This window comes from Alligator mississippiensis, chromosome 13 (genome assembly GCF_030867095.1).
Source record: "Alligator mississippiensis isolate rAllMis1 chromosome 13, rAllMis1, whole genome shotgun sequence".
Lineage (NCBI taxonomy): Eukaryota > Metazoa > Chordata > Crocodylia > Alligatoridae > Alligator > Alligator mississippiensis.
This window is the reverse complement of record NC_081836.1, coordinates 59741543-59764840: the sequence shown is the minus strand read 5'-3', so window position 1 is coordinate 59764840 and position 23298 is coordinate 59741543. Positions and strand designations below refer to the sequence as shown.

General features: G+C 47.5%; 1 protein-coding gene and 1 long non-coding RNA gene across 3 annotated transcripts in view; both read right to left on the bottom strand.

Annotated features, from left to right (window-relative positions):
• Positions 1-4385: 4385 nt before the first annotated feature.
• Positions 4386-11474, bottom strand: LOC106740107 (uncharacterized). Of its 2 annotated transcripts, none has more exons than XR_009456200.1 (5): positions 11282-11474; positions 10190-10343; positions 6524-6701; positions 5318-5476; positions 4386-4568 (listed from the first exon to the last, which is right to left on the bottom strand). It is a non-coding gene; the product is annotated as an uncharacterized LOC106740107 (long non-coding RNA). The 2 variants fall into 2 exon arrangements; XR_009456199.1 differs by having other exon boundaries at positions 11295-11474.
• A 5827-nt stretch (positions 11475-17301) lies between these two features.
• Positions 17302-23298, bottom strand: part of LOC132244660 (putative E3 ubiquitin-protein ligase UNKL) — a 34874-nt gene continuing 28877 nt past the window's right edge. Inside the window, exons 9-10 of the mRNA XM_059716778.1 lie at positions 22580-22831; positions 17302-22186 (exon numbers count right to left, since the gene is read on the bottom strand). Coding sequence (XP_059572761.1) covers positions 22031-22186; positions 22580-22831 — 408 coding nt within the window. The 3' untranslated portion in view covers positions 17302-22030. The remainder of the gene's footprint in view (positions 22187-22579; positions 22832-23298) is intronic.

Sequence of the window (23298 nt, the reverse complement as noted above, 5' to 3'; positions counted from 1 at the left end):
GATCACGACGCCAGTATCGATGCGCATGCGGAGTAAGCCTGATCGATGACGTCCAATTTTAGCGGGAAGATGAAGGGGCAGAAATGCTTCCCCTGATCTCTCTCTGTCAATTGGGGCCGGAGCCGCAGCTGCGCGGGTCGCGAAGCCCGTGTGCGGGAATGCGACATGAGTGTCATTTCTCCGGGGGCCCCAGTGCGAACACCAGTCCAAAGCTGGCTCGCAATCGTGGGACGAAAACACGGATGACCGACCAGGAGTACGCATGCGCAGACAGCACGTGTCCTTTGCCCACGAGTGGGTGAATCAAGTACAGATGCGCACGGAGGTTATGGGCTGATTAGCAGAACACTGACTGCATCGATAGCGGTCAGTTCGCATGCGCAGTGCTCGCCGTGCAAAGACATCGATCGCCGATATTGCGGCATGAGTCTTGGGAATCAGGGGCGGTGCCGAGTAGGAATTATTGGTGTTTTCGAAGTCACCACGGCAATGACGACACAACCAGCGCCGAAACTATAGTAGAAAATGAGCGCTACAGTTCCTTCTGGGACCAATACAAGGGGCAACGGGAAGGGGCCGCAGGCTGACCTCAGCGCCGCTCGCTATGTGGGAGGTCGACTGCTGCGTTAAACCATCACTAGGGGACACCCAGCGCGCGTGTGCATAGGGCAAATGACCACGTTGTTAAACCATCCCTGAGGAGACCCAGTGTGCATCCGCCGTGCACAGCTGTCTCCCAGTCGGCACGGGCCATGAGCACGCATGCGCACTTGGGAATAGGCGGTACCACCTTTGCTAATCAATAGGCGAAGCAAGTGCGCATGTGCCTGGCTGTTAGAGGCTGAACACGGAGAAGTGCGCGCGAGTGTCGCTTGGAGGCCAAACACATCAATTACCGGTATTTTGTATTAACGCATGCGTCCTGGTAATAGGGGGGCGCTGCCAAGTGCCGAACGCATTGAGGTTTCCATGGCTACCGAGGCAGTGACGACAGGGCTGACCTCCAAAATTATCGAGGCCTGAGTCCCAACGCGCATGCGTACTGGGAACAAACACAATAGTTCCCCCGCGTCCAGTCCCCCCCTGTCACTCCGGGCCCGCAACCGTCACCGAGCCGCACTGGCGTTTCCGGAGCTGGCCTCGTCGTCCGCCTGCGGGTCTCCGTCCAACGGAGCGTTGGTTTTGTGGAAAACTTTGGCTGCAAATTAGACAGCTGCTCGTTTGCACTTCTCTGAGCCCCTTGTGCGTCAGACCCGTGTGTCCAACCGATTCTCACACTTTGTATTTCATCAAGGGAAATTGTCCTCAGTGGCCACTGGAAGGCTTCACATGCCTCATGTCATCAAACCTCTCTTGGAATCGGTGCACAGGCCGTGATATACGTTTGATCCAAAACTACCTGTGAAAGGTCTTTTTTGGGGGGACTGGGCGGGAGAAAGGTGGAATGAGATAGAGTTAAAAGTGAAATGTGACGTGCCAGGGATACAGGCACACCCTTACAACTTGGAGGCCGTAGAGGACAAGTTGTGGCAGTGAAATGTCCTGCAATGGAGGTGGCCAAGGAATGGCATGGGATGCAGGAGTGTTGGTGTAGAGGTCATTACTTTAATATCCTATTTCCTTCCTACCTTTTCACACTGTCTCAAGCCCCCCCTCTTTGGCACAGACCAGTGTCATCCTGCACCATAAATCTAAACCCACTGGGAATGGACAAGACTCCTTCCTTCCTGTTACAAAAAATCCTCTTCCCAACTCAGCTGAAGTTCTCTTTAGTTTCATCCCATTGCTCTTCTGCCTGTCATGATGCTCCCCAGCAAGTTACGACCTCAGGACGACTTAGGGCAGGGGTTGTCAACCGGTACTTGGGAAGCCCGCAGGGGGCACGTGGCAGTGGAGCGGAGAAGCTGGGGGCACTTCCAGCAGCACTTCTGATTTTGCCACCAGAGCGTCTTGTTTCCGTGGGGGGGTACCCCAACCAAAAAAGGTTGAAAGCCCCTGCCTTAGGGTCTATTGCGCAGTAGTTAGCATCCCCAAAACACAGGACATCCCTTTGGCCACAGGCAGCCCCCGCTGCCAATCAGCAGTGAGGAGTGCCAACCACCTTAGCCAACCAGCAGCTAGGGGCGGGCCCACTGTGGCTGGGTAGGACCCTGCTTCTGCTGGCTGTGCACTGCCCACAGAATTGTGAGGGAAAATCATTAACATATAAATTGCCACCAACTAACTGAAAAATGGGACTTTTCCCATCCATTCCTCATTCAGAAACCAAGAGGAGGCAAAGTGTTTAAAACAGGATACTCCAGTATAAAACAGGACCAATGGGCACCCTAAATACACCGCCCTATAAACACCCCACTCCCAACTAGCTCTGGAACTGGAAGCACTACCACTTACAGTTTTGAAGCTAGCACAAGGCATCTGCACTTGCATTTCCATACTTACCTGGCAGCGGAAATACCATGACCACTAAGGCGGTTTTCCTAGTCGCTCGGGATAACCGCTTTTCTGGCAAAGGGTAGTAACCACGGAGGTAACATGTAGTTAACCTCCTATGGTCATTTCCTGTGGGAAGATCTTGGCTTTATGCCCACTTTATTGAGATGGGAGACTCCTCTCTAGCTTGCTCCTGAGGCCATATGGCTGAGGACGAGCAAAACTTGAGGGCATCTGAACCCCAAACCTCTGAGCTTGGTGCTGCACATAAGATGCCTGCCAAATGATTTGGAAGCATCTGAAGCCCCAGGTGGGGGTGGAGGATGTTTGCTGGTACTAGGGTCACATATGGTTCTTGAATGACTCACAGATTTGGAATTGATTTGGCCTGGGGGACACAAATATTACAAAAAAATAAAAATAAAAAAAAAATCAATCAATATTTTTTTTTTTAAATCTGCACTTGCATTTCCATGCATAAGGCTGACTTCATTCCAGTGATAAGGCTGACTTCATTGTGACTCTAGAGCTCAAAAATAAAAAACAAAAAACATGCCATTTATAAACTATTGCATCTCCCCATCAGTAAGTATTTCACCTGCATAGACATGTTTTGTTTCATTAGGCAAGCTACATTACTATCTTGCATCACACAATTAGTAGTTTCACCAGTTCCCAAAAGCTCTGTAGCAAGGTCTCCCTCAACTGTCCCATTGCTTTTAGCAGTTATAATATTGGACACTTGGTAAAATAAGTCTTAAAACTGACTTCATATTTGCCTTGTATTTGACATTGCACCTTGCTTGCTCCTTTTCTTTGCGCACCTACTTGGAGAACATGCCAGTCCAAGTCCCATTCCTGCAATTTGTGCTGCTAACACACGTTGGCTGTTTGTTCGCTAAAAAGTGACTGCTTTGACATATCTTCCAGAAATAAATCACAACCATCTTGCCTAAAGCATATCGCTTTGTAGATTAGCAAAACAGATAAGGAATGAAGTTACCATCACCCACTGCACAAGTGGACAGTTACTCAGCCACAAGATGTGACTGTCACCCTAGACTCAGGTCGGTAAGGCTGACTGGCTCATGTTCCAAGCAACACTGGTCCTCACCTTTGTGGGCCTTTAAGTTCCTGGTCTCAAGGGCTCCAGTGGAGCCAGTTTCAGACTCAACATCCAACATCTTCCACGGACAGTCTTTCAGAGATGTCCGATCGTGTTGTTTCATTCAGCTCCTGACTGGACCTCTGTCCTGAGAAGGATGCTTCCAGCAACTGGGATGCCTCAGCTGAGTTCTGCATCTGCTCATAAGTGCCAGAAACCACAGAGTCCCCATGCACTGTTGCCTCCATAGATGCAGCATAGCTGAGAGAAAGTGCCATTTCATCCTTAAGCAATTGGTACTGTGAAGCTTCAGGTGCATATGGAATTCAGTTTCAATTCTGGCCCTGAACTCCCAACTAATTGCCGTCATGCCCTGCTTAACAGGATATGTTCTAGCCAAGGGCTGAGAAGCAACTCACGAATACAGAATTTGTAAAGCCCTCTTATGGATATGCACGACCGGCAACAAGGAACTTAGAGTTGACAACAAGGTTAACTACTCCATCCTCACCATCTTCCTCCCCGCCCCGTCCCTCCCCGGGTATTTTTAAGTATTGTTTGAAGCAAAGGATGGTAAGCAGAGAGACACTTAGCCATGTTAGCTTCAAGTCAAGTAATTGGCCGAGTAAATTAGCACCCTATAGACTAACCAGACAGAGACAACATATACTTGCACACACAGAATTAGATAAAGTGAACTTCAGCCCATGAGAGCCTTGTGCTCTGTGTGCGTGTATTTACACACACGCACACACTTTTTGGTTGGTCTATAAGGTGCAAACCTACCCTGCCTTCTACAAAGGACCATGTCAATCAAGTGAGCTTCTCCGACAGTGGACACAAAACAGCCAAGAGAATGAGTTATATTTTGCCACCAGAGATGGACCTTCTTGCTACTAAGGAAGGTCTCGGGTATCAAAGGACACGCGCATGCTGCTGGGTGAGGTGTTGCTGGGACAGCTGCTCTCTGAAAGCACTGCTGTCTTCTTCTCCATCACCTCGACTTTGGACAGAGATCTTGAAGGTGAATCTAGACGCAAGAAAGAAAGGCACAAAGTCAGCAGTAGGAGGGACAGGACCTGCCTAAGGTTGCCTGCCTCCGAGGCACAAACTTTGCCCGTTACAGGGAAGACTTTGGCACTGGGTCCATCAAAGCCTTTCCATCCAGCAGTGCATAAAAATGGGGAACCTTCTAGATCTCCATCAAACATGAAGCAAGTCATGTAGCATCCCAGACACTGGTCACAGTGCACACTGGTCTCCTACCCAGTCCTGTGCAATGTGTGTCAGTGTTCCCACCTGGAACTGAAGCTAGGGAATGCTACCAAGCCAAGATGGAAAGCATTTGGTTCTACTCAGCACATGACAGTACTTAGTGCACAATGCTGACATGAGGAACACCACAGTTCAGCATCACCCTTACTTTAGAGATGAGGCAATGGAAGCAGAGAGACAAACTGATTTCCCCAGAGTCATACAGGAAGGCAGTAGCAAAGCAAGAATTGTCAGAAGCAGAGGCCCTGGGTGCCAAGTGTACTTTCCCAGTCACAGCATGATGTCAACAACAGTGCCAATAATCCCATTCCCACACCACAGGCTGCAGGCACCCCTCTCTCTCATTATCTACACGAGAAGCACATTTGCAGGGACTGCTGCATTTGACAGCTACAGAAGCTAACCACATGCTATAGGACTAAGCCTGGTGAAATTAAGAGTTGCTTTATTCTCACTACAGATACCAGCAACATGTCTAAGAGTCGCATACTAATCAGACCTTACCCAGCTTGCACAGTCCACTTTGGGCCTGGACTGAATGGTGGTGACAGTGGTCACCATAGTGCCATCAGGCATGATGGTACGGTCTGTCTCAATCTTCTTGGTGGGGGCGATGCTGGTGCAGAGCGATGCAGTATGCTGGGTACTCAAGGATGCAGGGGACTGTTGGTAGAAAAACTTTGAGAAGAGGATACAAAGGAGTCATGCTGAGCCACCGTCTGACCACCACCCAGGTACAAAGGCATTGGCTGGGAAGCACAGGCCCCTCATAAGTCACAACAAAAGAAAATCCTACTGAGGTCTTCAGAGGTTTGGGCTAGACATGGTTTAGTAATGAAGATGCATACTACATAACACTTTTTATTGGCCATCCCCAGGAGGGGCGTGATTTTCTTCCTCAACCTTAGTCACAGAAGGAGCTTCTGCTAAGCCTGAACTTTCTACATCTACCCAGAGTGAGCAGGCAAATCCTACACCCAAGTGCTGAAGGCCTACCTAGCATCACTGTTTAAGAGGCAACACCAACCCAGTGGGTCCATCAGGCCAGGAAGACAGAGGTCTCCAGTCACAAAGACCAGGCAGCCAGCACTGATCATTGTTCCTCCTTTAGTTACCATATTTATCCAAATCCAAGGTAACTTTGATTTTAACCCACCCCCAACTAATTAAATTCGACACATGGAAAATTTATGATGTTATAATTTACCATGTATAGAATCTAATTATTGGAGGGTTGTCTCCCCACACCTGCCCCTTGCCTCCCACCCTACCCCATTCCCGTGGTGTGCCTGTGCCCCTGCCACCTGCCCTCCCCACCTCATACTGCCTGAGCCCCTCATCCCCACTGCTGTCTGCCCCACATTGTTTAGCCTTAATTTAGGACTCTAGACCACACCAAGGTGGGAAACAGTGGAGAGCAGCAGCTGCAGTAGCAGCTGCAGCCCAGGCCTTGACCCTGACACAGATTTGCAGCTAGGGTTGCCAATGCCTCCACTGCCAGGCCAGAGCAGGGCCAGAGCTGCATCTAAGCATACACAGCAATGGCAGCAGCTGTGACGCAACACCCGGTTAATCAATAGCAGAAGAGCTTTAACAACAATACCACAAGCAAGCTTATAAAACCAAATGACAAAAAGACTCCTTCCCAAAATAAAATGAGCTACTCCACAAAGTCCTAGTACATATTTAGCAGCAATAGTGTTCTCTCACCAATGCTGGTGAAGGATGCTGGTCCCATCTTGCAACTTTGACCAAGCAGGATCCATTGCTGGTTAAGCTGGGTGCGATGCAGCACTGCTCTCTCTCTCTCAGCTTCTCCTGGAGCGCACACTTTCCTTGCAAATTCTGTTCTTATACTATTCAATTGTACAACTTCAAGGCATTTTTCCTTGATAGTTGGCCAATTAGCGTCCAAACAAACAGGGAGGAAAAGACATTTATCATCACACCATAACTATTAATTGCCTGACTCCTGTTTTTGCATTCTCTACGTGTAAACCTTGTGCATCTCTGCAGACCCTGTAATCGTAGGTCAATTTACAGCTGATGGGCATGAGCAGCCAGACTGGATACTTAGAGGTGTCACGAAACCTGTCTTGGGGTATTTCAATATCAATTGGGCACATTTGCAGTAGCTTGTACAAGTGATGGTTTGTTCTTCAAACCCCAGACAATCAGTGAATGGTTCAGACATTTTTAACACCCTATACCTTAGGATGTTTGCTGAGGGAAGTGTTGGTCATGTACAGGACATCTGTTCTGTATTTTTTTTACAAGTTTCTCTTATGATGTATATTTAGCCTTCTGTTTCCTTGAGGGCTATGCACACAAGTTCCAGCTCATCCGCTCTGGACAGGGAGAGTCCAGAACAGGTTCAGAGTGGGCTGGGGTTGGGGCTCAGGCTGTGCACTGCTGGCAGTAGGGGGAGAAACCACAGGGCACACGGGATCTGGGCTATTCAGGGTAGGCAGCGCTGACTAGCCCACTGCACTTCCCCAGAACCACTTCAGTGGTCCACAGGCCCAAATAATTGCCAGCCCCTGGCTTACATCAACGTCCAGCATATACAAAAGACGCAGGGAGCACAGACAGAGGGAAAGGCGGAACTGAAACAGATAGACACCTTACAACTCATATAAGCAACGAGCAGAGGACAAGGAAGCATTCTCCACGCTCCCTTGCAACTCCCTAAAGGAAGCTGAGAAACGGTAGTGCAGGCCTGCTGCAGACTGGGACAGGATATGGGATTTCATGTAACTTTGTGAAATGTCTATCTTTGATTACTGATTATGGTAAATATTTATTTTGCAATTAACTCGTGTTTATGTGCAAGAAGAGACATTCTCCGTTTGGGACAGGTGTCTCCTCCCGATTTAGTTTTGTCTCTGTTGTTTTTCTGTGATTTACCTTGTTTTCCAAGGACACCTGTGTTCTTCCTGGTGGTTAATCCATTTCTAGCTACGTTCCAAACTTTGTAGAAATGGATAACCTCTTGTCCCTGAGGAAGGTCATTCATTCCAATTGGAACTTTCTGATACCAATAATGAGCAGGATTAACAAAATTAACAGGATTTTCCTGGCAATCACTGCTGGGGACTCTCTTGATCTCTACAACTAAAAGAATGCTTTCAAGATGCTGGGCTAAGGGTATAACACAGCCAGTGAAACAGCTAACAGTGCGCGCTTCAACAGTGAGAAATCATTGACACCAACTGCTGCTGTGCCCAGTTTACGTGAGAAGTTGAAGAGAAACAGACCTTCTCTTCGATGCCTTTTTGGTGAGAAATCATCACCTTATAACTAATTACTGGACTCTGCTTTGGTTTGGGCTCATTTGACTTGACTTTGAATACTTCTAGTACATAAAGCCTTTCTATCACTCATTGAAGGTGGTGTCGTGACAATCCCTAGACCAGTCCAGAATCCTAGCTTCCTATTTGCTAAAACACTCCCCAACAACACTACCGAAACATCCCCTCCCCGTGTCCATTCGGTGCCAGGTCCTTCCCACCCACACCACCACCGCTCTGGCCACAGCTGCACCACATGGCCCTGCTGCACTGGCCACCCCAGGAGAGCGGTGATTGTTCATGTGTGGGGTGAGTAGAAAGGCCGGGGCAGGTGGTGCAGAGCAGCGTCCCGGCAGCACCCGCTCCAAGGCTTGAGGATGGAGCGGCCAGGCTATGGCACCGCGCACAAAACACCTACCCACCCTGCTTGCTACTCCATGCCCTGACCCACATGTGCCCACGGGAGATCCCACCCACAGCACTGCTGCCTCCGCTGGGCAAGCGCCGGCCCGGCAGCCACGAGGGCCATGCACAGCACCCTCAGCCTGCTCCACCCTGAGCCACCCTAAGGGACGACCCCAAATGCATTGGCTCCGAGCTGCCACTCATGCGCGGAGCACACAACAGTGCTGCAGCTGGGCTGCTGTGGGAGCATTCCCGCTGCCCATGGCAGGCACAGGGCTCTGACACTAGGATCCTGTCTCAGAGCAGTACCTGGGAAGTGTGCGCGCAACACACACCATATAACACTGTGGGCACCCACCTCACACACGCTGCTCTAATGACCAGGGATCCTGGTTTCCCTGATAAAAAATTGCTTATTCTCCGATAAATAAACCCCCCCTGCTAATTCTCTGATAAAACTCCCAAAATCCATGATTAAAGTGAAAGGCCCCTCACTCCCCTGCACACCCCCGACCTCCCCAGCCCTGCCGGAGGGAGCCCCCAGCTGCCAGGGTTACAGGGCCCAGGCCCACAGCTCCCTGCCTCTGGCAGAAGGCAGAAGCTCCTTCAGTAGAGCAAAGCCCAGCACCCCCCACCCACTGCCTGCCTGCTGTGGGCTCAGGTGGGGGGGTGCCAACTCCCTGCTGCTGTGCGCACATCTGAGGGACAGAGGGACCCATGCCCCCAGATCTGTGTGTAGTGGAGGACAAGCTGCTAGCTGTGGGCTCCCAACCTGCTGCCCTTCTCCAGGGCCTCTCCAGCCCACCAGGTGACCCATTTCTGCAGGGAATGCCAGGGCCACATACAGATGTCTCACTTTTCCATGGGAAGAGGGAAAACCAGATCCCTGCTGACACAGAGCAGAGTGCTTGGCCTTTGTCTCCTGGCTGCAAAGCCCAGCGTTAGTCACAGGGTGGCAGCACTGAAAGGCCTTTCCCTCCCTTCCCTGCCTTTACCTCCAGGCTCCGCTGGAAGGGCCTGAAGCCAGGAGGACACAGGGCCAGTTTTGGTACCTGCCCTTGTCTCCTGGCCCGGGGGAAGAAGTGATGCACAGAGAGGAGCCCTAGGGCAACCCAGGTGCAGACTCTGGGCAGCTGCAGCAAGAATGACGCGGCCACGGTGAAGCAGAGGGGCCGTGCAGTGGCAGCACAGACAGAGGAGGGAAAAAACAGATAAACAGCTTATAGCTGACAGAAGCAAAGAGCAGGGGGCAAAGAAGCATTCTCCCCCCTCCCCTACAACTCTCTAAAGGGACCTGGGGAACAGGGGTGCAGGCCTGCTGCAGACTGGGACGGGACAAGGGATCTCACGGAAGCCTTCTGAGGAAGCACGAGACTAGGAGAGGCTGACAGAAGCTGTCCCAGGGGCCGGGTGGCTAACAAGTGCAGAAACTTGCACAGATCCAAGTGCTCAGCACCTGGTCCAGGCACAGGGAGGGAGAATACAAAACCTGTGGGGTCTGGGCCCCCAGTATCCTGCGAACCAACGTGCAGGTCATTGTTTTGGAAGGTGCTACAGGAAGTTAGAGGCAAGAGCTGCCGTCACTGGATGTGTTACCGCTGGAGCAGGGCACATAGACGATGTGTGTCCAGGCACAAGCTGAGTGACCAGTGAGCGTGTCAAAGCAGAAACACATACTCACCTGTCGCCCGTGGCGCCTCGGCTGTTTGCAAGGGACTGCTGCAGGCCCCGCATACCCGTCTGAGTGCCCGGAGCAACCCTTGCAGAAGTGACAGCTCCTGGGGGCCCTTCGGCCCCAAGCCCCAATTCTTTCTGGCTGCGGCACGAGGAGCGGCCTGCGAGAAAGGGCAGACCCGCGTTAGACACTTTCACGTGAGTGAAAACGCACGCACCATTTACCGCACCGCAGGGATAAGCTGACCCTTGCGAACCCGGCGCAGCACATTTCCATTACGAGGTCTCACGTCGCAACACAAAAGGGCTGGTTTTCCACACAGAAACCACCACATGCCCTCAAGACAGGTTTCCAAATCCCCACGCTGTTTCCCTCACACAACATAACCACGTTTCAGTACACTTACCCAACCACCACACAATTTGCCATTGGCCCCACAACACACCAGTCACACAAAAAAATTCCCAAGTGACCCTAAAATATCCACCCCATTTTCTTTATACAAAATCACCATATTTCCATACACATTTTCACAAACAGTTCTCAAATCATGAGTTTTCTACACAGTCACAATATTTTTTTTAAAGTCCTTTATCACCACACAGAATAATCCATTTTCAAACAAAGGAACAACCCCCCTAATCCCGCACATTTCCACAGTAAAGTTCCCAATCCCCACGGAATTGTCCCGCTGTCGCCACATTTCCACAAACGTTTCCATACAAACGCCCCCAAATCACCACACAAAATGGCGGGTTTCCCACGAGCCCACGCACGTGCCCGCCCCGCCCCGCCCCACGCCCCGCTCCGGTGCAGACGACGCCCGCAACACCCCGTCACCCCGGACCGGGGCCCCCCGCTGTGGCCCGAGGCCGGGCTGGGCCGGGCGTTTCGTGGGGGCGGGGCGGGAGCGGCGGCACGGCGCAGGCGCGGAGCGAGCGGTGGCGGGAGCGGCCGGGCGGCGGCACCGCGCACAAACCCGCCCGCAGCGCTGCTGCCTCCTCGAGGCAAGTGCCGGCCGGGCAGCCACGAGGGCCCCGCCCGGCGCCTCGGCCTGCTCCGGCCCGGGCCCCGCTCCCGCCCGCGCGTCTCGCTCACACGTGGCTGTTACCAGCGCCGCGCCGGGCGCTCCCGCCGTGGGGAGCGCGATCTCCCGCACGTGGTCGCCACAACAGCCGGTCGCAGCTCCCGCGGGCCGCCCCGTGTCCGGGCCGGCAGCGGGACGCGAGCTCAGGGCACCGCGGACCCGTGAGGCGCACGCGGACAGCTGAGCGGGGCCGCTGAGGAGCGGAGTCTGACCAATCGGCGCACAGAAGCCCGCACACCCCCCCCCACCAGTCCCCGGCAGCCAATCAGAATGTGAACAGGAGGTCAGGTTCCTGGTCCCTCCTCCCCCGCCACAGGCCAATCAGAGCAAAGAAGGGTGGAATGGTCGTGACCGCGCCCAAGCGGCCACTCCACCCAATCGCCTCACGCCTCATGTGGCCAATGGGAACACGAGCCTCCAATCCCGGCCTTGCTGCGCTCCCGCCCTGAATCCATGTCCGTGACTCGTGTGTCCGTCGCGGGCACTGCCCGAGTTACGCCGCGCGCGAGGGGGGGCCTTCGTTCTTCTTCTCTCGCTGGCTTTATCTGCCCCCTGCCTGAGCAACCGGTGCGCAGCCCGAGCCGGGTCTTTTCTCTCTCTGCCCTCATGTCTTGGCTGCAAAGCCCAGGTTCAAAAGCAAGGGAGCAGCACAGGGCAGGTTTTTATTTTTTTCTGGCTTGAAATCCCGGCTGCTCCGGGAGAATACATGCATATCTATATCACCATCCCCATCTATAGAGACAGAGTGAGAGATAGTAACAGGATCACACACGAACATATCCTGATTGGATACATGTCTTTTGTTTCAGGTTTTTGAAGTAAGTACGCAATAAATAACACCATCAGGTGAATCGAATCCCCTGTTCTCAATACTACATTATTTTACACCAAAGATCCCAAACTCTCCCGTAGAATTGAACTCATGTCTCGTGGTGCTTCCTGAACAAGGTTTTTCATAGCCATTTATTTGTAAAACAGAGAAGAGTGGTGCTTTGCCAAGTGCGCTCCAGGGAGGTTTCAGCGTCAGCCCAGCAGCAAACAGTCCTTCTTGGGGCCCACGCGCACCCCCTTAGCCCACCACCCGGCACGTCGAGGAGACAGGGAGGTTACGCAGGCGGGAGCAGGAGAGAAAAGGGCACTGGGACAGACAGCTTCAACCCTCACCACCCACCTCAGGAGACAGCCTAACAGGCCCCGCAAGGCGGGGAGCGCAGTCTTCTTCACGACCCGCCGTGGCCGTCAGAGCAGCCTGCCGCACCGCCGCGGGAGCGCCCGGGGGCCCGGGCCAGCTGCGGGACGTGGGCTCTGCGCAGGCCTGACCCGCGAGACGAACAGCTAAAGAGGGGGGCTAAGCATCCAAGACGGACCAATCAGCACTCAGAAGACTGCAGCCCACCCACCATTTCCCAGCAGCCAATCAGAATGCGAATGAGGAGGGCGAGTTCCTGAACCCGCCCCCGCCGGCAGAGGCCAATCAGAGCGAAGAAGGGCGGAGCGGCCCTGACCCCGGCCGTGACAACTCCACCCAATCACCTCAGGCTTTAATATGGCCAATAGAAACGCGAGACTCCGATCCCGGGCCTGCCGCGCTCCCCGGGCTGCGATCAATGTCCTGGGAATCGTGTCCGCCCCGAGCAACGCGAGCCCCGCCTCGCCCCGGCCGCGGGCACTGCTCCGGGAACGCCCCGAGCGAGCGAGGCCTTTTTTCTTCTCTCCCTGCCTTCATCTCCCGCCTGCGTGAGCTACAGGTGCGCGGCCGGAGCCGCTTTTCGTGCTCTCGCTGCCCTCCTCTCGCGGCTGCAAAGCCCACATGGAAGCACAGGGAAGTAGCGCAGGGGAAGATTTTTTCTTTGGCTTGAAAACCCAGCCGCAGCGCGCAGACTGGAGCGCAGGGAGGGCGGCACGGAGCCGCCTTTGTTCTGGGCCCTCATCTCCGGGCTCCAAGCGCCGCTCCAGCCCCAGGAGGGCAGCGCGGAGCCGCCTTTATTTCCTCTGCCTTGAAGCCGGGCTGCAGGGCCGCGGGTGAGCGGCAGCACGGAGCCGGCTTGTTCCCCACGCTGCCATGCCCGGCGTGGCCACAGGAGGGCAGCACTCAGCAGGGATTTCCCCTCGGTGCCTTGATCCGGCGGCTGCTGCGCCCAGCTCGGAGCACGGGAGGCCGCGCCCACAAGTGTATTTCTGACACTCGCCGTGGGTGCACAATGCCCCTGTTATAGATGTCTGAGCTGCACTTATTAATGGAGGTCGGGACGCAAACATCGGCATACGTGCATACCTATCTCGATTGCCCCTTCTGTAGGCAGTAGTGGGGTCACTGCTAATTACGGCACCTATCCTGCACGCACGCACGCACACACCCCCTTATTACATACATCGCTGTACAAATTCAATTTCCCGAAGTAGACAAGGTTCCTTGGGTGAAGCTGATATCTTTTATTACCAAATTTGGGTTGGTCTAATAAAAGATATCAGATCCAAGGAACTTTGTCTGCCTATGTCCTTAGACCAACACGGCTACAACTTACATGCCATTTCCCAAAGTAAGCACACAACCATTAACAGTCACTTCAATCCCCTCGGCTCAATATTTTACTTCATTTACAGCCACGTTCCCCAACTCTCCACTAGACTTGAAGTGATTCCTTGCATTTCTCACTGAACAATGGGTTTTTCTTTTTTTTTCTCCTTCAAAAAGGGAAACTCCGTGGAAATCTTGCTGGCAACGACACGCCTCGGGACAGCGCCCGCCAGGCAGCACCGGTCCAGAAGCGGGGCGCGCGGCTTGGGGCAAAAGGGGGGCACCCTCCCCCCAGTTCCCCATAGCACAAAAAAGTAAATAAAAACCACTAAAGAATCTAGTACTGCGAGTGTAAGTGGTCTTTGTTATAAAAGAAGAAAATGATGGAACCAAGTAAAGCTAGCTGGTGAAAATATTGTTTGAAAGCTCACCCCCCGTTACTGGACTGTTCCATTCTATCACAGCTCTATGCATTATTTTAGTAGTCATGTTTGTGTATGTAGGCAGGAAATGCAAAATGGAGTAAATGTTCCAATCAATCTGCCCATAACTCCCCCTCAGCCTCAAAGATGGATAGCAATCAATGACATTTAAGATTCTCACTGCCCAACCTTATGCAGTGCAGGATGAAAACAACCCAAGACATGCACAGCTATGTAAAGGCTAAAACGTAAAATAATTTTCTTACACTGGCAGATCACACAAGTGTAGGTCACCAGCGAAGAATTACAGGTCTCAAGCGTGACCAATGACTGAACCACCACAAAGAAAAACTCAGACTCTGAATTTGTATAAGCCTAAACAGTATAAGTATACGCATGGATTTTTGCTGTATTTGGCTACGACAGATAAAACGTTTTTATGGAAACCACTAATAGTGTTTACAAGTAAAAGCTGTAATAATTTCATGTTTTCTCTTTTAATGAGAAAAATCCAATTCTTTATTCATAGATTCATAGATGTTAGGGTCGGAAGGGACCTCAATAGATCATCGAGTCCGACCCCCTGCACAGGCAGGAAAGAGTGCTGGGTCTAGATGACCCCAGCTAGATACTCATCTAACCTCCTCTTGAAGACCCCCAGGGTAGGGGAGAGCACCACCTCCCTTGGGAGCCCGTTCCAGACCTTGGCCACTCGAACTGTGAAGAAGTTCTTCCTAATGTCCAGTCTAAATCTGCTCTCTGCTAGCTTGTGGCCATTGTTTCTTGTAACCCCCGGGGGCGCCTTGGTGAATAAATACTCACCAATTCCCTTCTGTGCCCCCGTGATGAACTTATAGGCAGCCACAAGGTTGCCTCTCAACCTTCCTTCTCTTGCGGAGGCTGAAAAGGTCCAGTTTCTCTAGTCTCTCCTCGTAGGGCTTGGTCTGCAGGTCCTTGACCATACCAGTTGCCCTTCTCTGGACCCTCTCCAGGTTATCCGCATCCCTCTTGAAGGGCAGTGCCCAGAACTGCACGCAGTACTCCAACTGCGGTCTGACCAGCGCCCGATAGAGGGGAAGTATCACCTCCTTGGACCTATTCGTCATGCATCTGCTGATGCACGATAAAGTGCCATTGGCTTTTCTGATGGCTTCGTCACACTGCCGACTCATGTTCATCTTGGAGTCCACTAGGACTCCAAGGTCCCTTTCCGCTTCCGTGCCACCCAACAGGTCATTCCCTAGGCTGTAGGTGTGCTGGACATTTTTCCTCCCTAGGTGCAGCACTTTGCATTTCTCCTTGTTGAACTGCATCCTGTTGTTTTCTGCCCACTTGTCCAACCTGTCCAGGTCTGCTTGCAGCTGTTCCCTGCCCTCCGGCGTGTCCACTTCTCCCCATAGCTTTGTGTCCTCCGCAAACTTGGACAGAGTACACTTCACTCCCTCGTCCAAGTCGCCGATGAAGACATTAAAGAGTATCGGTCCAAGGACCGAGCCCTGGGGACCCCACTGCCCACACCCTTCCAGGTCGAGACCGACCCATCCATCACCACTCTCTGGGTGCGACCCTCTAGCCAATTCGCCACCCACCGGACTGTGTAGTCATCCAAGTCACAGCCTCTTAACTTGTTCACCAGTATGGGGTGGGATACCGTATCGAAGGCCTTCCTGAAGTCTAAGTATACGACATCCACCCCTCCTCCTGCGTCCAGGTGTTTCGTAACCTGGTCATAAAAAGAGACTAGATTAGTCAGGCACGATCTGCCCGCCATGAACCCGTGCTGGTTTCCCCTCAGCATAATTTGTCCTGCCGGGCTCTTGCAAATGTGAGCCTTGATAATTTTTTCCAAAGACTTTGCCAAGATTTATGGCTATTTAGAATATGGTATGGTGACAACAAGACTGAATATGCTAGAGTGGAAAAGTATAATCTCTTGGTGCCAGCCCAGATAATTTCCAAAGAGCATGTCACCACAGCCACTGCGTTGCACAGCCTCTACAACCCTACCAACCCCGAACTGGTACCTGCACCTACTGTTTTGTTCTGGCCTTTTCGCCAAAGACTCCCTGCTGCCACACACTGCCTCTAATGCCCGGGTATCTGAGTAAAAGAGGTAGTGTCATCTATTCCAGCTGTGCTTTGTCAGGGACCCACCTGGGTAGGTATGTACTGAGAAAGTGCCTGCCACACTAAATCCCACATCAGGAGGTCTGACCTAATCTGTGAATTCCAGTGAGGTGTGGATATGAGCCAGGCACCTACATGCTAGGCACTGGTTTGACACAGCCAGTTCTGCATGCGTGTAGCTGCAGCTCTTTTAAACCTTTAAAAGTTTACTGGAAGAAAAGTGGTTACAGACCGTAGACATTTCCAGGGACAAGCCATAGCTAAGTAGATGTTAATGTTATACTGAAAGTCAGGCTAAGTCATAATACTGCCTTTTGGCACGTGCAACACTAATTCCAACTTTAGTTCAATGCTACCCTACCCTTTATCCCAAACTCATCTCAATCTCAAACCCCAAGCATAAAACTGAAAGGTGGTGCTACCACTTCTGTCCCAGATTCTTCTCTCCAATAATTTATTTTTTTTCTCCCCAGCTGCTGAATCGTCACTTCAACTGCATAAACACATGGAGGAGTTAAGAGTTAACCTTATCCACTGCTGTAGCTGCATGATTTTTCAATACTCCTGTAATAATCCTTAGAGGTTCCTTGCTTGTATCAATTCTCTCCAAAGAGAAAGCATCCCAATTCTATTGTCCTTACCGGTAGGTCATTACAGAAGGAGTAAGAAAAGAAACTTTATACAACACTAATTACGTTATCAGATTAACTTCTTCACTAATCGGTGCTGCCTAAATCATTTGTTTTGATGGTAATATGCATAGATTCTACTTTAAAGATCAGGAAACCCAATTATGTCAGAGATGCCAAAATCTGATTCCAGAGGATAAGTCTAAAAGCAAATTAGCAAGGAAAACCTTCTCCATTATATGTTTACATATTAAAATGCAAAGTTCTATTTATATATATTGACAGTAAATCAGATGACCTCAATATCTATCAGTAGTCTATGAAGACAAAAATAATTAAAGATCAAAAATTTTATTTTCATATTGATAATAAAAATAATTCCATGAATTCTGTAAACCATTGCATAAATGCTATAGTGTAAAAAAGTTTTAACAAGTGTTAACAATTTTAAACAATTCACTACAAGTATATGATTATGCATTATAAATAATACCTTCTGTATTAAGAACAATTCAATTCACAATATCATTTCTGCCTATACACTCAGAACATTAATGCTTCCATAAATTAATACAAGTGAAAATTTCATATTCAGTTAAGGTCTTACGTTGACCACAGTTACACAAATATATTGTGACAATAATATTTCTACTTATATTTAATACTAGGATATTCTGCATGGCAATACATAACAAAACAGATATGTTTTAATAATTTGCTATTCAAAAAGACTAATTTTAACAAACCAGTAACATGCATTTTGGGATCTATCTGAAATCAGCAAATATTCTGTTAAGATTACAGTTCTTAAATGTTAAACCCTGAGAAACTGTAATTTTAATCTGTTATTCCCCAGGATAAAATAGTCATACATGTGAGAACATAATGGCATTCACATAAAAATTTGTACTTTTCCACACACTTACATGAAAATTGGTCACATTTTCTTCAAATACAAAAACAAACCTAACAAGTTAGTGTATTTTATATTTATATAGTATTTGTTATTCCAACAAATTATGCTGTATTTTTGCTAAAATACATTTAGTGCATTTAGTTTCCAGATAGTATGTCACCAGGACAAGAAAAAAAAAAAAAAAAAAATCACATATGTAAAGATTTCCCTTTTAATATTTTTTTTCAACAATCACCAATTTAAACGGCACATATTTCATTATCCTGCATTTAAGAGTGTCACTGTAAAATGGATGCAATTATTCCTTATTGGAGTTCATTGGCTGGAAAGAGAGCAAACAAACAAAACCAGAAAATCTTGCTTATAAATTCCTTGCAAAAAAGTGTTCCTTCAAAAAATTATTATAGCATTTTCATGTGAATGTTCAACATGGTGCGTGTAATTACCTAAGGATATTTCATTATAACTAAAAATAAGATGCTCAATCTGAGAATTTAAATCACAGAAACATTTCTTTGGTCTTTCCCCCGCATTTGACAAAAGATTCAAATTTTAATGCATCCAAAATTCAATTCAACAGAAGCTGAGGGGAAACGCGTGCAATTTTTTCCTCATTGGTAACTATACATTACTTAAAATGTGGCTGATTTCATCCTAAGAAGGTAGCACTTGCAAAACTCTGAATGATACTGTGACAATTTGTTTTGCCCTTGCTGTTAGCTCGTTTGGTGGTGTCCGCTAAAGATTTTTTTTTATATATATGAAAAAGAAAAGACCAAAGAAAAAGAAAACAAAAAAAGGCTTCAGGATAACGGGTAAATGCACAAACATCTATCTATCTAGATATAGAAGCATCGGATCACTGTCCCTGACTCGATTTGGCTGAATCTGAACCTGAAGTTTGATGCTGAGTGGGAGAATCAGCAATTCAGACATCCACACAGCTTTAAATGTTTTTTCTACATACCTCGAGGTACGGGTGCGGCTTGCGAACGCTGCGATGCTGGGGCGCATGGAGCGTCCCACAGGAGTCCGGGGGGGCCTGCACGTGCTCCGTGGCAAACCCGGTAGTGGACTGGAAATACTTCCGGCACGCTTCCAGGCCTGCCAGGGAGCATGCAGCCCCCCCCACCCAGCTCTGCAATCAGCCGCAGAGAGACCCCAGGTGTTCCCCCAGACCTAGGAGGCACCAGTCGCCGAGTCAGGGGTGGGGGGGGGCAGCTTCCCCCCCCCCAGCAGACCCAAAAGTGGACTGGAAGTGCTTCTGGTCCACTTCTGGGTCTGCTGCTGAGCGCACTGGGGAGCCCCCTGCGCTCCTGTGGGACAGTCCATCCACCCCAGCACCGCAGCATTCATGACCGGCCTGCTGCCTTGAGGTATGTAGAGAAAACATTTAAAGCTGTGTCTGTGTCCGAATCACTGAATCTTTCCAAATCGATTTGGAAGGTTCCCACTCAATTCGGAGAGATTAAAGGGTTCTCCAATTTGATTTGGATTCTGGGATTTGGCCACCGAATCGGGCCGAATCAAATCAGGGACCGAAGCTTCACACAGCCCTAATATCTATATCTCTCTACATATCTATATATATAACAAAGGTAACACAAAACTGTACTTCTGCATGTTTTAAATAAAGAACTTAACATTGATGCAGGAGGCCACGTTTCATTAGGCAGGATTTAAAATATTAAAAAGAAAATCTTCACTAAGAATTTTAGTTACTTCTGCAAGAACGACAGCTGCACAACATTGTTCCATATTCTACATGGATTTAGTATAACATTCACTGAAATCAATTGCATGTTTTAAAAACATTTACAGTAATTTTACACATCACTTCCTAATTTGGTCACTGTTAAAATGTCTTACCTATTTGCTTTGCTTTAGCCAAAATGTTATTAATATTCAAAAGAAATCTTTGGCAAAGATTACACAAGTGTAGAAGTACATTAATACACACAGCAAAGCTTAGTGATTGAAGTACCATTTAATTTAAAATGTAAACTAATTCCACTTATATATTAAAGAAAAATCTTTCGAAACAGACAATATGCTTTGGAAAATGAAATTATATTGTAATGTTACGTTTATCTCATAAACAATTTTAATTTTGGTAGGATTTTTTTTTTTTTTATAATTGTATGAAAAATGCATCAAGCGACACTATTACGCCCAAGTTTAAACCCTATAAATCCTGTAAAAGTGTGCTACATGTGCCTTTATATTTCTAAATTTTCTATTAAGCGTTTCTGTTAAAAAAGTTCATTCATTTGGAGGTTTAGTTCCCCCCTTTCTTGCTTTCAAACACTCTCCATGTTCTCACAGGTTGATATATCAGTAATCAGGGGATGATCATTCTGTAGACTGAATGACGACATTAAATGTTTATTTTTGCTAGCCAAGGGTCTGCCCAACGTCTATTGATCTTAGTTGAGATGCAGTGATTTCAGGGAGCCTGGAATTGGGGCCTGTATTCTTTAACACCGATACAAATATCTAAGACATGATGCAAGAAAATGTTTGGCGTATATCTTGCTTTTACTGCAACAACTAAACTTCAAAAATTAAGGTCTTTGCTGTTTATATAAATGAACTTCTTGCATTGAATACTATAAGATCGTGGTATGTACATTATGTAACACAGTAGTAGGTCATTTCCATGTAAGCTGTACTTGTGTCACACCTGCACTTAACAAGAAAAAACAGGCTAACTCTTTTGTAAAAGAATGTTACATAACAAGAGACAGTGTTAACACACAGTAACTAACTTCTCCTGAATTGCATACTCCTAACCATCATTGTTAAACATGAACAACCTTAAAAAATAATTGTATAAGAGCACCATTGCCTGATTAAATATTCTAAGAATTTTACAGTTAAACTATGGCGGGGAGGGGGAGTGTGTGTGTGTGTGTGTGTGTGCGCGCGCGTGCGCATACATGTACATTACACACATGCATACACACCCTTCCTTTAAAAACAAACTATGATATTTTGTTCATTGCAAGGTATTATACTGAAATTCTATTATTATACAAAGGTGATCATTTTAATTAAGTAACAGAAATTGTTTACACGAGACATTTCCTTCGTGCCATTTGCAATTTTAGTGGATGCAAGGGATAGGTGTCTGAAAAAAGTGACCAGTTCCTACTGGGTACCACACCAGCTAGGAGTTATAGGCATACTTCTCTTCAGACTACAAACATCCAAACTGGGTAATGCAAAATGCACAAGCATTTGAGAAAACCGATTTGTTTAATAAAATTAGAAATGTATCTGAATATGTAAGCCTATGTGCCTTTCAGCATTATCCTCTCTGCTGGTATACTTATAAACACTATTAGTTTGAAGTTAACTCGAAAATTGTAAAAATTCTAGGCAATTCCCATTTTTCTCTAATTGTTCATTTAATAAGTAATAAAGTCAAAGTATGAAATCTAACTCCATATTTACCATACTATGATTTAACAATAAAACTGATATGAAATATTTTAAATTCACAGTATACATAAAAAGCTTCATTTTATCGCATATTAAAAAACAAACATAAAACCTAGAAAGCAGCTTAAAGCAATTTATAACATAACCTCTTTAAAAAAAGTTAACAAAGTGCTTTTACGGTAATCAAATTTCTTCAAATAGCCAAGTAAACAGTAGTGTTAGACTGACTCCAAAATACTGGCACTGGACTATACAGCACACCATAGACACAAGGTGAAGGGTGGGTCCTCCTATTATCAAGCACTGTACTTACATGGTAACTTCCATGAATTCTGATGCAGAGCAGAAGCATAAATCCCTCATTCAGGCATTGTGGGTAAGGACCCTTAAGACATGATTATGTTTGAAGAACTGAACCTGAGTAGCCTGTGCAACAGGAATGCAAGTAAAAATTGAAAAGGCCAAGTGAAGAAAGGAATAAATATGGAACTTTAGAACAGCATCATAGAAAGAAATCAAGTAAAGGCAGCCAAACCGCTTTTCCTATATTAGGGAAACAGGAAAGAACGTCTCTTAAGAAGTCAAAATGGAGATCAGTCTAGCACTAGTAAATGGATTAATAACTACATATACAATTTTTATATAAAATACTAGAACATAAAATATTTAATTCATTAACATTACATAAGTACCATGACACACTGTCACCATTTATTTTTTGTTGTCTTGCAGCAAGGACATTCTTGTTGTTTAGCTGCACAGTGTTCACAAAGGACATAATGTTGGCATGGCTGCAGGACAACGCTACGGTTATGTTCTCGGCATACAACACACTTCTTTGAATGGATCTGAAAAATTACCTGGAAAAAAAGAATTGCTCAATAAAGAAAATCCAATGTGCAGCGTCTCATTTTGGCAGTAATGCAAGGATAAATATTTACAGCTCTTTAATTGCCAAACTGTTTGTCCACTGCACTGAAGCTAAAAGCTGGTTTAAAACTATTTTTCTATCACTGAGAAATCTGTGAAGAATCATTTGAGTTGGGGAAATTCAGTCTGGCATATTTCAAGCCTCAACATACATGAACTTAGCATTCTTTAAGTGAAATTAAAAACTCTCTGTAAACACTCTATATAATGGTGTTAAACTGTCCATTTTTAAATAAAAATATAGTCACATCTACATATACACAACTATCCATTTAACAGAATTAACAAAGAAGTAACACTATCCACAGTGTGGATAAACTCACCTCATCTATTGTTTCTAAATCCAAATGGAGCTGACTTCGTAAAGAATGAAGCTTTGGTAAGGGTATTGTTTCTATATCTCCATAGCTTTTCAGATGAGGCAATGGAGTGGATAGACGCACAAACTGTTCCTGAAGGTTTTTAAACTTATTTTCCACTTCCTCTTTTTTCCGAAGGGCTAGCTGTTTCTCCGTGTCTGCCACGTTAGCACGTTCCTTGGCCTCTTGGGCCTCTTTTTGCCATGCATCACATGCCTATAACAGAAAGATTTATGGAACATGATACAATATTTTGTAAATTAATAACAGAGGCCTAAATATAAAAGGTCCTCAAGATACATAAAATATGAATCTTCAGCTACCACATGAGCTTATGGTTTCCTTCATCCTCTCCATGCCTCTCACCACCCTTTTTCATCTCCTTTTGATTTTTGTCTAAGTAAGGATTTCATCTCCAATTGTCTATACATCACTAGGAACACTCATGAGCGAGTATGCATACATGAAAAAAAAATGGATCAAACAACCCTCATTTGATAGCAAGAGTTGAAAACTCAAACGGTAGTAAAGGTACTCTGCTGGCTATTCCCCTAAAGTAGAAAGCATTAAAACATCTTTGTCCTCTGTGATGTTAGGAGAAAGTTAGGAGAAAGGAGAGAACGCCTAAAACTTATCATTATACTCTACTCCCAATTGTGCTTTTGTAGGAGTCAAGCAGATAC